General features: G+C 48.6%; 1 protein-coding gene across 1 annotated transcript in view; it reads left to right on the top strand.

The window, feature by feature from the left end:
- Positions 1 to 14355, top strand: part of LOC106836989 (myosin phosphatase Rho-interacting protein-like) — a 38154-nt gene that overhangs the window by 20694 nt on the left and 3105 nt on the right. The window contains exons 2-4 of the mRNA XM_070485430.1: positions 1180 to 1257; positions 3187 to 3252; positions 12946 to 13107. Coding sequence (XP_070341531.1) covers positions 1180 to 1257; positions 3187 to 3252; positions 12946 to 12975 — 174 coding nt within the window. The 3' untranslated portion in view covers positions 12976 to 13107. The remainder of the gene's footprint in view (positions 1 to 1179; positions 1258 to 3186; positions 3253 to 12945; positions 13108 to 14355) is intronic.

Below are 14355 nucleotides of genomic sequence, written 5' to 3'. Positions count from 1 at the left end.
CACCCTTTTAAAGTATACAGAGTAGTTTTTAGCATATTCACAAAGTCATACAACCATCTCCACTGTCTAATTCCAGAACATTTTTATTACCCTGAAAAGAAATCCCTTACCTGTTAGCAGTCACCCCGTATTTCCCACTCCCTCCGTGTCGTGCACCCATCAGTCTGCTTTCTGTCTCTGTACATGTACCTGTTCTGGATGTTTCATAGAAGTGGAATCATGCGCCATGTGGTCTTTTGGGTCTACTCTCACTTAGCATAATGTCCAGGTTCATGCATGTGTTAGCATTGTCAGTACTTTGTGCCTTTTTATAGCTGCATAAGATTCCGTTGTGTGGCTAGGCCACCTTTTGTTTATCCCTTTCTCTGATGATGGATGTTGGGGTGACTTCCACTCTTTGGTGACTGTTTAATAGGACTGCCATGAACGTTCACGTCTGCGTTTTTATTTGAGCACCTGCTTTTAGTTTTCTTGGGTGTATATACCAAGGAGTGGAATTCTTCGCTTAACCTTTGGAGGAACTGCCAGACTTTTCCACAGTGGCTGCACTGTTTTCCATTCCTGTGCTGAGTTTTACTTGCATTGTGTCATCAGTCCTCACATAAGTTTCGTGAGGTGTAGATATAATTGTTATCGCCCCCACCTTTCAAGTGGGAGAACTGAAGCTCAGAGGGTTTCAGCCCAGGGTCATACAACCAGGAAGTCAACAGTGGTTTGGCCCACGCTGGCTGCCATCACTGAAGGGGTCTCTCTTCTCCCAGGCCCTGCTTTGTGCCATTAGGATGAGGACTTTTGACTGTGTTGTTCGCCTGGCACACATCGGCACTCAGATGGTTATTGAAGAAAATGCCGTTGTTTTCTGATCTTGGTGGCTCGAACAGGAGCTTGAAGGAGGCATCTGTGTCCTAGGAGTTCCTCTACTCGCAGTTTTTCAGACTTCCACTGGGTTTTGCATTCTCCTCTCCACACCAGATGCTGCAGACCTCCCACAAGTTTCTTGCTGTCAGACATCTCTCTTGGAGACTCAGCCTGTGGCTAGGGAATGAGATGCATGGAGTGTGCTAAGCAGAGGTGACTTGTGTTTCCAGAGAGTGTTTGTCATTAACTTGGCTGTTGAACCTGTTCTCTCTCTCTTTGGTCTAAGACCACTGATGATCTGCTCTCCTTTTACTCCTCCAGGCAAAACCCATTTACGGTGGCTGGCTGCTCCTGGCTCCAGATGGGACTCACCTTGACAACCCAGTGCATCAGTCTCGGGTAAGGGCGTCAGAGTGAATTCTCAGGGTGGGAGGGACTGGAGAAGGGCCCATCTAAGGGCAAACTGGCCAAGTGGAAGAGGGAGATAGGGAGCTGGACAGTGGGTTGTGGGATGGCAGGATGAGCAGGGAACCTCCATTTCATGAGCTCATAGGTGTTTGCTTCAAAATGAGGTGCTCTCATGTGGTGCCACCTGTTTCATGGGTCCTCTTGACTGTAGAAACAGTTAAATGGAAAAGGCAAAAGAGCAGTTTGGCAAATGTTTGTATTATGCTAATTAGGTTCCCAGTTCCTTCAGGGCCGAGGCCTTGCCTCCTGCAGTTCCCCTCTTCCATCGGGTGCTTCAGGCTGGGCGCTTAGCAAATGAGCATAGTGAGGGGTTAAGGGCCTCAAGGGCCAGCATTGCTTTTGCCTCATCTCTCCTGGGCACCCCAGCCCAGGACAGGTCCCTGCTGTGCACGGGCTGCTGGGAGCAGTGAGATGGTTAAACCAACATTGTCCCTGACCAGTGGTTTGTTCCTCTGCCAGGGAGCCCCTTTGGATTTGACTCCAGTTAAAACACATGCTTTCCTTTTCCACGGGCTTGCTTCCAAGTGCTGCCACCTGCACCCTCTAAATTGCTCCATCTCTGCTTCCTTCCCATCCCTGGCTCCTCCAGAGAGCTTCTGCCCTGCCTCTTGGTCTCTGCTGCCCCCAACCTGAATGCCGCACTCTGGGGTGGGGGCCACAGTGCCCCATAGACCCTGCGTTGTATCTGGGGTGTTTGGAATTCCTTCTGGAATGGATTTTGACTTTAAAACAGCAAGTAGGAGTCTTGAAAATGTTTCTCAAGAAGAGTCCACGTGGCCTCTCCCTGGACACCAAGGGCGGAACCAGCCCTCTACAGGTCCTCTTTGCAAGGCCGTTTGAGTATCCTGTTCCTGCCACCCAGGCGGGAGGAGCACAGGGGTAACTGTGTTCCAATGACTTCAGCAACTAGGGAGCAGTTCCCCTTCCTGTTTTATATTTAGGTCATACAGAATTGCCATCTCCAGCTTCTGATGGGAAAATCATTATTATAAATGATATAATTCTGGCCCAAAGCAGAGCATGGTATTTTACTTAGTTCTTGTGGCCTTATTGCCAGAAAAGTACGAATTTTGTTGGGCTTTTTGAAATGTGAAAATAGGTCATGGATCCTCATAATGATCTTTGGGATTCAGGGACCAACAGTCTCATGTTCTAGACATGTTTTCCCCCCACCAAAAGGAAGGCGTCTATCTTCAGGTCCTTGTTGTTCTGCTGTCAGTGCTGTCGGCCCACTGTTGGCCCCTAGCAGCTGGCCTTTGGGTGGGGAGTAGAGGGGGGCACTCCTTGCCGGTTCGTCATTCCCGGACGTTGGAGTTGTTCCTGCTGCTCTTGCTCTTTCTCAGGTTTGATTTTTGTTAGTTTGCTCCTCCTCAGTGAGTACTGGAGCCCGGCTGTCTTTTTCCCTGTCTCCCACTCCCTGTGGATCATTGGAACAACGCTTTTATAGCAGTTTCCCAGATTTTTTCAGAAGTGGGGAATTAGTGCCTGGCATTCTCAGGTTATCCCATATCATGTCAGATAATTCATCAAATAAATACTGACACATGTTAGTCGGTGAAGAATACAAAAAGGTGACCAACACACTATCTCTTCTCCCGAGGAGCTTGCAAATTAAAATAAACCAGGTGTCTCATTAAATCTCCTTAACTCGTGTGGAATTGCAGTGGGTGGTTTGGGCCTCTCCCCTAGCTAGCACATCACCGTTCTTCACCATGGGTCCCTCTTTTCATGCCGTCTGCCCTAGCAATGGAAGCTGTGGAACCAGCGTTGCGTAAATACAGATTTGTCAGACACAGGGACTCAGGAAGCAGAGATCGCAGCCAGAGCCCTCCTAACCACTCACTCTATGCTCCGTTGCAGAAATGGCAGTGGCGGTTCTTTATCCTCTACAAGCACGGCCTCTTGCGCTACGCCCTGGACGAGATGGTGAGTGTCCTCCTCTGCCCACTCCCCGTCTCCAGCCTTTGCCATGCCCCTCAACTCAGCTTCATCTGCATCGTCTCTGAGCACAGCAGCTGTGTGCTCTTCGCTTGGGCTTCTGTTTGGGAGCCTGGAATTTTTTAAGAACTTGTGGCAGCTCGTAGAGATGGTCCTTAGAACTCAGACCTTTAGTTTGAGGCATGTGTAGTGGTTGTGGGTGAGAATAAGTAGTGAGGAAAGAAGGCCCTTCTGTTCAAGGCTGATAGGAAGTGGACTCGGCAGAGCGCTCCTAGGCAGAGAGAAGTGGAGCAGGCTGTGGACCTGTGGGCAGATGGGGGCTGGCTCTGGGCGTGTGTGTGGAAGTTGAGCACACGTGCATTCACGCACTGTAATCCCAGGACTGCCTCTCAGTTCCGTTGCTGTGATTGGTCTCACTCATCCCATTCGGTTTTCAGAGGCCTCCTGGTCATGGGGTCAGTGTTCTTGTGGTCACTAAGTTGTGGCATGCGGGCTCCTTCCTGCCCTGCTGCTTACTTGGTTTGCTTCCTGCATCCTGGGCTGGACTAGTGTTTACTGCTGTTGGTCCAGAGGCAAACCTGAAAACCAAGCAGGTGGAACGTTCTGGCTCTTTCTCCCCCCCCCCCCCCCCCCCGCATTTCATCTCCTGACTTTTTCTCTGAAGGAGATTAGTCTCTCCTAATCTGACGTATGACTGAATTCCAAGCTTTAAAAGGGTTGAAGATGGAAGATTTGATTACCTTTTCCTGTTCCGTTTGAGTGTGAGTGTGTGTGTGCATTCACGTGGGCAGCATTTTTCAATTGGGACTGTCCTAAAAAACATAGTCACACCGTGTAAAATAGGTTGACCCCCCCACCCCGACGTCATATCTTTTCTGCAGGGTTGAGAGCAGACTTCTGGAAGTGTGAGCAGAGATGACTGTCCTCTCCAAGGACCTTGTGGACTGTTGGGACACCTGGATTTTAGGGGGGTTATTAAAGCTCATATGTGAGTAGGCCATAATTGGGTTGTTTCCACACTTGGGTCCTAATCTTTGTGATATGTTGCTTTCTCTGTTTCTGGGATGAGTTAATGGGTATGATATCTAGGTATGGAATTAGTAGGTATGATACTCTATATCGACTATCACCTCATTGGCTCCTTCTTAAAAAGAATTTTCTTCCTCATTCTTCCTGGTGAGACTATTTCTACAACATGGATGGGCCACAGAGAGTTTTTGCCCTGGAAACACCTGTGGTCTAGAGTAGTTTGAGATGACTGGGTTGAAAGTGAGTGCCGATGGGGTGCTAGAATTCCTAGAGGTGGGAGCAGGCAACTGCTGCGCTTGGACCCTCAGTTCCTTTCGGGGAGGAAGCAGGCCTGGAGGCAGACCCAGCGCTGCCTCTCTGTATTCTCCCCACTTGGCCATCCGTCATGTGAGCAGTAGCCTTGGGGTGGGAGCTGGGCTCCTATGAACCTTGAGGTTTCCTCTGTCCCGTCCTCCCTGTGCCTGGCTGACCCATTCTGAAGTCCCACAGAGACTTACAATAGAGAAGGGGCCCCCAAGTTGACTGGATTGCATCCAGGCTGGGCTGGGCCATGAACCATTCCGAAAAACAGAGTTGCTTGGACTTATCCTTGGAGACTGATTATTCTGGTTAGGAAATCTTTCTCTAGGTCTAACTGGAGTCCAGCGCAATCCATTATTCCCTTCAGTTCAGTTGCACAAGCACAAAGATGGTCGCTCTTGGGGACGCCTTTGTGTCGGCACATGCTGCATCCGAGAGCCACTCCAAAATGATGGAGGCTGCTGAGCTGTGAGTAGGGACACTTGCAGTACACTGTGGTCTCCCAGCAACCTGAGTGTTGGTTGGGTATTATTTCATGTGCTGCTAGAGCAGAGGTGGGACTGTGCCAGCGACGTGGGAAGAGAAAGAAGTCCTAGGAAAAACTGGGACTGCAGAGAGCACATTGGTGGGGGATGCCTAGGATTGAGAGTTTTGGGAGTCCCCCTTTCTGGGAGATGACTTTGGAGCTGAAGAGACTGAATTGGTGAGCCAGTTAGTACTAATCTACCCAAATTGGGCGGTGCAGATACCCTGAACCTGCAGGGAAGGAAGTGGCATTATTTCTTTGAGTGAAAGAAACAGTGGCAGTTGCATTGAAATACCTTTAAAACAGCGTTTCAGGCATGTGAGGGTTTTCCCTCTTGTGCTAGGAAGGTCCTGTGAGGAAAGTTGCAAGGAAGCATCTGGGCTGCACTTGAAGAGAGGCTAGGTGAAGGAGGCAGTCAGATACCAGCTGCCCAGTGGCCAGTGTTAATGGCCGTTGCTGTAGTGCTTGTGGGCAGGCTCCTTCTTGCAGGGGCTGGAGGGGCCTTTGCCGCGCCAGTGCTCGGCATCAGGCCTTGTTCTTCATGGCCGCTCCCTGGATGAGCACAGTCCAGAATCCTGGAGCTCCAACCCCGAGGTCAGCTCTCCTAAAGCCTAGACTCCCGCCTTGACCTGGCCAGCAGAGTCCTGAGACCTGGAGCAGGAGAACTTTTCAGGCAGGCTTGTGTGTGAACTGAATTCCAGCCACGCTGGAGGTTTTCTCTTTGAGTGCCCAGAAGTAGAAGCATGATCCTCAACTGGGGATGTTGTGCCTCCCAGGGCCACCTGCTAATGTCTGGCGTCCTCTTTGGTTTTCACAACTGCACAGGGGTGGAGGGGGTTGCTACTGACACCTAGTGGGTCGAGGCCAGGGATGCTCTTAAACATGCTGCAATGCACAGGACAGCCACTCACAACCCAGAAAGATCCAGCCCCAAATGACAGCAGTGCCAAGGCTGAGAACCCTGCATGATCTGGTCAATGGCTTAAATTATTTTTATTTTTAAAAATTAAAATATGTTTGACTTGCTATCACCCATTCTTAACAGGTGTAGAAGTGATGCGGGGTCGGTGAGCCGAGGAGTCGAAAGAAAGATTTCTTAGACTCTCAAGATCTGGCAGTAGTGCTCTTTTATTTAGAGAATAGTGTGGAATAGCATGGGGACAGGACCCATGGGCAGTCGGAGCTTCTGCTGCTGCTGCTGCCGCTGCCGCTTCTGCTGCCCCCGCTGGCATGGGGACAGAGCCCATGGGCAGGCAGAGCCGCTGCTGCTGCCCCTGCTGGCATGGGGACAGGACCCATGGGCAGGCAGAGCTGGTGCGTGGGGACAGGACCCACGGGCAGTCAGAGCTCCTGCTGCTGCTGCTGCTGCTCCGAACTGAGGGTTGGGGCCAATATTTAAGGCATAGGTGTGTGTGAGTTATCTCTTTATTAGTGCCCGTTTGGTCTGGCCTTTTGGTGGTCCCACAAATCAAACCGGATTGAGTAAATGGCAGAAGTCACCGCTCAAATATTATCCTCGGCTAAAGACAAAGGAGGATTTTGGGGTGGGGGGTCAGTTACATGAGGTTGCCAAACAGTCTTCAAAGATAAGGCCATCCCCCCTTCCTCCTGGCTCAGAGAGGGAGGCATCTTCACAGATAGAGGTTTCCCTTAGAAATGTAAATGTTTTCCCAACAAGGGGCAAACAAATTCCAGAGAGGGAGGCATGAAGATTTCCTTTACAAATGCAATTGTCTCTGATCAAAGGGCAAACAAATTCCACTCCTTGGAGCCTGCTTCTTATCTGTAGTTTGAAAAGTAACCAGCCTAAAAATCCTCATCATAAACTGTTTTAAAATTAAGCAGCCTAAAAATCCCAAAATCCCCATCAGAAGGATTCACTGTCAGATTTCTGGGAGAGAGGTGGGTGATGGGGCAGGGTTAGCCTGTTGGCTGGTGTGCTAAGTGCCTGGTGTGGAATGGGGGTGGGCCTATTCCTGGCATGGAGGGGTTTCTCTGGGGTGTCCCTGCACATCCAGTGACACAGGGCTAGCAGAACTGCTTATGTGTGCTTTTACCCAGGGAGCATGTAGGTACCACTCACGTCCCATGGCATGCTCAGACCACCATGCCTATATAATGGCCCCATCTTGGGTTTGGTCTCCGAGGGCAGCAGCTCTGAGCAGTCTGTAGCTACTGCTGATCCTACCTCTGGTGACAAGCTTAGCTTCAGCCCTCCCCCTTCCCAACCCACTCATCCCTCTTGAGCTGATCTACTGCAGTAATAAATTGTAAGATTTTGTGGCTGGGCTGTTCCCTTAACGCTTAGTTATAATCTGTTCCAAATTGTTGCTTGACTTTTATACAGTGTTACTATTTGTTTTCATTTTATTTGTTTAAATGTTGTCTTACTAACTAGTTTGTGACTTCTTTTCATTGTTGGGCCCTCTGATAGTTCTTGGTATCTCTCTGCGTTGTCTGGGCTGGGTTTGGGTGGCACAAACCTAGTAAGTATTTGTTGAATTGAACTACTCAACTTTGTAAATGCATTGCTGCAGAATTTCTGCGTTCATTGTGGGGTGAAGGTGGGACCTGGGATGCTTCTGGAAGAGAGGTTAGGTGCGTCACATGTTGCGACTCTTAGTGGTTCCTCAGCTGAAGGGAGAGTGACCTCCAGAGGGTTCCGGAGAGCAGAGTGGGGAAGGTTGTCTTTGCAGGGCTGCCCCACCACCCCCCGGCCTGGCTGGGACTGAGCAAGGGTCAAGGTGGTTGTCAGAAGGCCCTGGAGGAGGAGCAGGACTGCAGTCCCTGGGGTGGTGCCTGCCGCAAGGGCTGCTTCGAGAGGCCTTTCTGCCTGGGGCCTTCTGCTAGGTCTGGGGCCTTCAGGCCTAGTGTGGCTCCAAGGGCTGACTGTTGCCTTTCTCTTCCAGGAGGCTCTGAGATGGGACTAACCTTTGGAAGTCACTTTTCCTTTTTTGGGAAATTTCTTTCTCAATACACCCACATACCCTGTAACTGGTGGGTGTGGAGAAGAGGCAAATTCCCAAAAAAGGAAATTTCCTAAATGCAAGTTGAGGTGAGGTGGGCTCAGGGCAGCCTCACAGACAAGTGGGAGCCTGAGGAATTTGGCTGGGCCTCTGGTTCTTCAGGAGTGGATGGAGTGAAGAATCTAGAAACCCAAACTGCTGCCTCTCTCCTCTTCTGTTTCTCCCCCTGTAATTTGCCCACTGTGCCAAATTCTGCCACTTCTCTTTGAGCTTTTGGGGGCTGACGTAAAGCTAAGGTCTTAGTGGTCAGAGCCCAAAGGCCACTAGAAGGCTTTCCTGGAGAAGCACCAAGTCCAGAGGGGAAACAGGGCCCCAAGTTTCAGGTGGAGCACGCTGGGCTTAAGGCTCCGAGGCTCCACAGGGGGCTGCCCCTGATGCGCTCTGCGCAGCCTGGTCTCTTGCTTTCATGTTCTTTTCCTTTTCCTTCCTGGAAGCCAGGCAAAAAGCTGGTCTAAGGTGTGTTTTTTCAAAAGAATTCTGGTAAAATATATGGAACAAAATTTATCATCTTAACCATTTTTAAGTGTACAATTCTGTGGCATTGAGCACATTCACACTGCTGTGCAGTGTCCATCTGCAGAACCGGAACTCTGTCCCCATTCACTGCTGAGTCCCCAGCATCTCTCCCCCAGCCCCTGGCAACCACCATTCATTCTACTTTCTGTCTCTATGAATTTGACAACTCTAAGGTCCTTTATAAGTGGCATCATACAGTGTTTGTCCTTCTGTGTCTGGCTCATGTCACTTAGCATTATGTCTTCAAGGGTGATTCGTCTTGGAGCATGTGTCAGAATCTTCCCTTTTGATAAGTTGTGCTGGATCTAATACTCTCGAGCCCTGCCTGCTCTGAAACACACTGACCCTTGTCTCTCTCACGTGGAAACTGGAGAGGTTGTACCCTTGCTTCCGAGGCAGGTGTGTGGTATTGAGGGCTGCCCTTGACTCTGTGAGGCTTCTCTCCCTCCTCTGCCTTGGGAGTCAGGACAGGCCAGAGCTGCACGATTTTGTCGGGGCCGTGCTGCCAAGGACCTTAGCTCAGTTCACATCTTCATACATAATAGGGAAAACACTTTTAGCTCTTGGCTGCGTGCCTGTTTGGAGGCGACTGTGGGTTTGTCCGCCCCAAAGTATGTGAAGGTCCAGCTAGAGAAGTTCCTCTGGTGTCTGTGCTCATAGGTAAAGCATGGGCTCGGTCTGCGTGCTCTTCAGAGGATGCCGAGTATTAGCCATTGGGATTCTGGCTCCTTCGGGGTTTGCTTCCTGCAGGAGGGAATCCCTGAGGTTACTTTGATCTTAGGACCTTTGTCCACTTCGTGCTTGATGGATTTCAGCTACTTCTGGTGTTGTGTCAGCCCTGAGTAGCACACAGGTGCCCAGGGCCCTAGGAGTGTGTGGAAGAGGGACAGCACAGCTCAGCTTGACTGCCTCCAGGAGCCGTCTTTGAGACTTTCTCCTCCTGTGCAGCCAAGCCCTCCATCCCCCATGGCATCGTTCTGCAGACATACCCCTGGGTAAGAATATCCTGAGGGCAAGGCCCAGGTATCCAGTTTAAATAGCCACTCCCTGTGATTTTCAGGAAGCACCAGCATTTGAGAAGCCCTGCTTTAAGCTCTGGTTTTCTTTCCCCCGTGCAGGCTGATGTGTCTGATTCATTGGTAGCCAGGGTGGCACGCTCTCCAAAACCAGGATTCACATGCTCTTCAAGGCAGTGGGTGGTTGGGGAGTCACAAAGTCTTCTGGGAGGAAATAAGGGCGTTGGCCACCTTCCTGCTTGTCATGGAGATTGGGGAGGAGCCGCGTGCTCTGCCCGGTGCTCTGTGTTGGCTCTTCAGGCACGATCTCTAATGGGGTCCTCGCAATGACATTGCTTGATAGATATTATGTCCGTTTCACAGGTGAAGGAACTGAGGCAGAGAGATCGTGGGGTCGCTCAACTTATGAGTGACAGAACTGGGATTTGTAAACAGGCGAGATGCCTTCTAGGAGAATGATGGTGTCTTTTCCCCCAGTGGTCCTGTCCTTCACTGTGTCTAGTGATGGCCCAGCCAGCCAGCATCTGCTGCATGCGTGCAAGAGGGGAATGGTGCTGGCAGAGGGCCATGCTGGGCTCTTGGCATCCTGCCCGCCACCCGGCTTTGTCTGTAGCCGCAAACTGGCAGCTACAGTAGTTTTCCTTATGTCTTAAATCTCGTTGAACTAAATTAACTTCAGGCTCGCAGTCTGGGTGTATGAACATATAGTCAGAGGTGTGTAGAAATCAGAACAATAAGGAGTCCTGTGCCTGTCTGAGAGGCAGAGAAACTTTCTCAGTCATGGGGAACTTTCATGTTCAAAGAATCAGGGTGGGATGGGGAAGCAGAGAAGATGTTTTACGGATTAGTCTCATGTTTTCAGAATTACTTTTAAATTGGTTGTGTGTCTGGCCTTGCTCTGGGCTTTGTGCTCTTCCACAGGGTTTCAGCCTCCAGGTGCCAGAGCCCGAGGAGTGTCGAGAGAGAGTGCTGGTTTGAGAGTCCAGTAAACGTGGATTTTAAGCCTATTCCTCTGTTTCTGGCCGAGCGGCCTTGAGCCTGGCCCCTTTCCTGCCTGTTTTCCCTCAACAGGAATCTCGTGGGATGATTGTCAGTCCCACAGTCATCTGCATTTCCTTCTTCCCCCTCTGCTCAGCTGCTCTCTCCAGTCCTGTGCTTGCTGTGGTAGTAATGGGAGTTTTAAAAATAACCCTGGACTCGACAGTGTTTTCTTTCGTATGCTAGCCCCGAGAGCAGTGTGGGGCTGTTGAAGAGGGACATGAACCCTTGAGGCCCTCAGATGAGCATGTGCCTCCGAGGTTTCTGGGTGCTGTCAGACACAGGCTGGAAACCCTCTGTCTTTAAGGGGGATTCTGCACAGAGCTTAATACAAGTTTTAAAACTGATACAATCTGGTGCTACTTTAGTTGAACCCCTCCTTCACACGTACACCCCTACCCAAGCTGTAGTGAAGAATATGCCCTGACTGGACGGACCTCCTTCTGCAGCTGAATTATCTAGGTGCCTGAAGTGCTGTCCATGTGCCTGCGTGGGCAAGGCACCTCTTCTTGTGTCAACCATTTAGTTAACTTATTTTTGCAAAATAATAAACTTATTTTTTAAACGTTTTCCAGTGTTGGCTGATACATGAATAACACCCATCTTTCTAGGTAAACTCTGAGGCCTATGTCTCAGAGCTGATGAGGAGCTGATGTTTTTGAAGAAAAGTGGAGAGTAGCTGGGAGGCAGGAAGGGGGCCACTGGCCACTCAGTGGGCTGGGCCCGTGTGCTGGCTGTCAGCGATGGCACCGCCAGGGAGTGTTGAGGAATCGGGGACCACCAGGGGTGCTGAGAAGGTGATTCAGGGTGTTGAGGTGTTTCACCCCCACCTGCTTTGGTTTTCTGCACACAGGGGCCTTAGATGAGTCTGTTAGGTCATCGTAGCTTAATCGTGACAATTAACCATAGTTCTCACCTCTTTGGGAAGAATGTTGTAACAACTAATTCCTCCATGACTCTTAAGTATGTGAAGATAAAATATCTGAAATAGATGTTATGGATGCAAGGGCTTCCTTGGCTGGAAGGTCAGATACTGATGCAGTCCTGGGGGAGTCGGAGGTAATCTCTTGAAGGCGGTGGGAGTGGATGACAGGATGAGGGCTGGGTGCTGAGGGGCCCTGAGCTTCCTGCAGGCCACTTTGCCTTAGAGCATCTTTGGGCCAACTGTAAGGTATTTTGAAATGTTACAAAGTCGCTGAGCCAAGGCATGGCAAAGGTGAACCAGGTGGGATTGGGAACTCTTCGCAACTGGCAGCGGAATCCTGTCGTCCAAAGTTCGAGGGTCAGCAGTGAAGCAAGTGGTTAAGGTGGTCTAAACTGAAAAAGCTATTGCTTGGTCCTGCAAATTCTATGTGAGGAATTACATGAAAAAAAAAAACACTGAAGGCGGTAGAGATGACAGTATCTTGCAAGATACAGTGTGGTGTATGTGTCCATTACTGGGTGAATCAAAATATACAGAGAATCATTGTTAAGAGGTCTAGAGTGCAGATGTTGCTTTAAAACCGGAGCACCTGCTGATTCTGATGTCAGTGCTCTATGGGGTTCGCTGAGACACTGAGGGAAAGAGTCAGTGCTTCGACAGCCAGGACTTGTGTTTGCCTTGACATCCAAGTACAAGAACTTGGGTCAAAAAGCCAAGCAGCACTTTTGTTAGTTCCACTTCACATCATGGAATGTTTATCACATTTATTGTCACGACTTTACAACTTAGCATCAGAATACTGAACTTTAACGACGTTGTCTAGTTCTGGCTGTGTCAGGACTCAGCTTTTGGTTAACTATTAGGAAGCCAAGTATTTGAAAGCTCTTATTTGTGTGACCGGTTTGCCGTTAATAGGTATTAAAAGCGGGCTGGCAGGACAGGAAGGAGGTAACCGTTATTCTCTGCAAAGTAAAGCATAAAGTGCCCTCAAAGTGGCCCTAAACCTCTGTGAGAAAACCTTGAGGAGCTTTCATGGGTAGAGGCGGTAAAGAGGGAATGACAGCTGATGAGAATGACGTGACCAAGACAACGAGGCAAAAAACTCAGCACATTGTCTTGCTTCCTTTCAGATGCTTCTGTGTTACATCCAGTCCTTGGCCTAATGTACGTCCAGTGTGTTTTCTGTTTAGAAAATCATCCTGTATTTATACAATGAGTTGCTTTTTAGAAAATTGCATGTTCTTCACTTGATACAAATGCACAGCTTGAATCATTTTACTAACTCTGGTCTTTGGTTTAAAACAGGCTCGCTTGAGATTTCAAGAGAGGGCATGATGTCGCCTTCCACTTTAACCCGCGCTTCAGTGAGAACAACAGGAGAGTCATTGTTTGCATTACAAAGCTGGATAATATCTGGGAAAAGGAAGAAAGACAGGCAGTTTTCCCATTTGAAAGTGGTAAACCAAAGTAAGTTATTGCTACTATGAGATATTGAAAATGTCTGTTGCTCATGGGACTCGCTCGAAACCACAGTGCCCTTGAAATGAATTTTTATCAGCTCTCCTGAGACACCTAACTAGGACATCTCCTCCCCATCCCAGGGGACCAGGCACTGCAGGCTGGAACAGGGCCAGGAGTGGCTGTCGTGCTTGCGGCCACCACTCTGACTTTAAGCTCTTCTGGAAATGAGAAAAATATCATCCTTAATAAAAAAAAAAGGCAGAAAGTCTTTACGGTGCAGTTGGACTGAAACTCGCTTCCTTAAATCAACATAGTTGGCACGGCAGTCAAAACTAAAATCTTTTTTTTAATTCTAAAATGAATACGTGCCTGTTTTATGAAAAAAATTATACATTTTCAAAGTGGCTAAAAAGTCCTCCATCCTTCATCCCTTCCACCATCCTCACAAAAGTTGCAACTTGGTGAATATCTTTCCAGTATTGTCTACGACACACAGCACACTTTCTGTTTTTAAGTGCTGCTTCAAGAAATATTTCCTATGCCCTTGTTGGGCCGTGGTTGGCTGTAGAGTGGGCAAAAAAACAGCTCGACTGTAAGCTCCTCGAGGGCAGGGAGCGGAGGGACCCTATTCTACATCTGGTGGACGTCTTTTCCTCCTGAACATTGTTACCCAATGGTATGTCATTGTTTATATATGTGATAATTCAACCGGTACACTATTGATGAAAATTCGGAATATGGAAAATTCCAAACAAATAAAACCTGGGAAGGTTAATTTATTTATTTTACTGAAATACTGTAATAACTATCCTTATAAATCTTTGCTCCCTAGAAGAACAATTTTATTCAAAGAATAGACATGTTTAAAATGTAGAGAAGACATTGCCAAAGTGCTCCTTCTGAAGGATGTGAGGATTAACGCATCCACGAGCTCCTGGAAGAGTGTGTTTTCCCTGCTCTTGCCCAAACTGGTTATTACAGAGCTTCATGACATTTGCCACTCTATTAAGGATGTCCTACTTTTGTGTTTATTTTTTACTTTTATGTGTTTTAGACCATAAAAAAACTTTGTTTTAATGTAAACTTTTTTTTATTAATGTTTTCCTTTATGGCTTCAACTATATATTTTTTCTAACAATTTTATCATTTTGTTTTGTGTAAATCTTTAAATAATCTAGAGTTTATTTTTGCTGTAAAGTTACTCTTTCTGCACTTTAGTCAGTTCCACAAATGATCTTAAAGATCGAACATCGG

The sequence above is a fragment of the Equus asinus genome, chromosome 15 (genome assembly GCF_041296235.1).
Source record: "Equus asinus isolate D_3611 breed Donkey chromosome 15, EquAss-T2T_v2, whole genome shotgun sequence".
NCBI lineage: Eukaryota > Metazoa > Chordata > Mammalia > Perissodactyla > Equidae > Equus > Equus asinus.
Note: the sequence above shows the minus strand (reverse complement) of the source record. Positions and strands in the feature narration are given on the sequence as shown.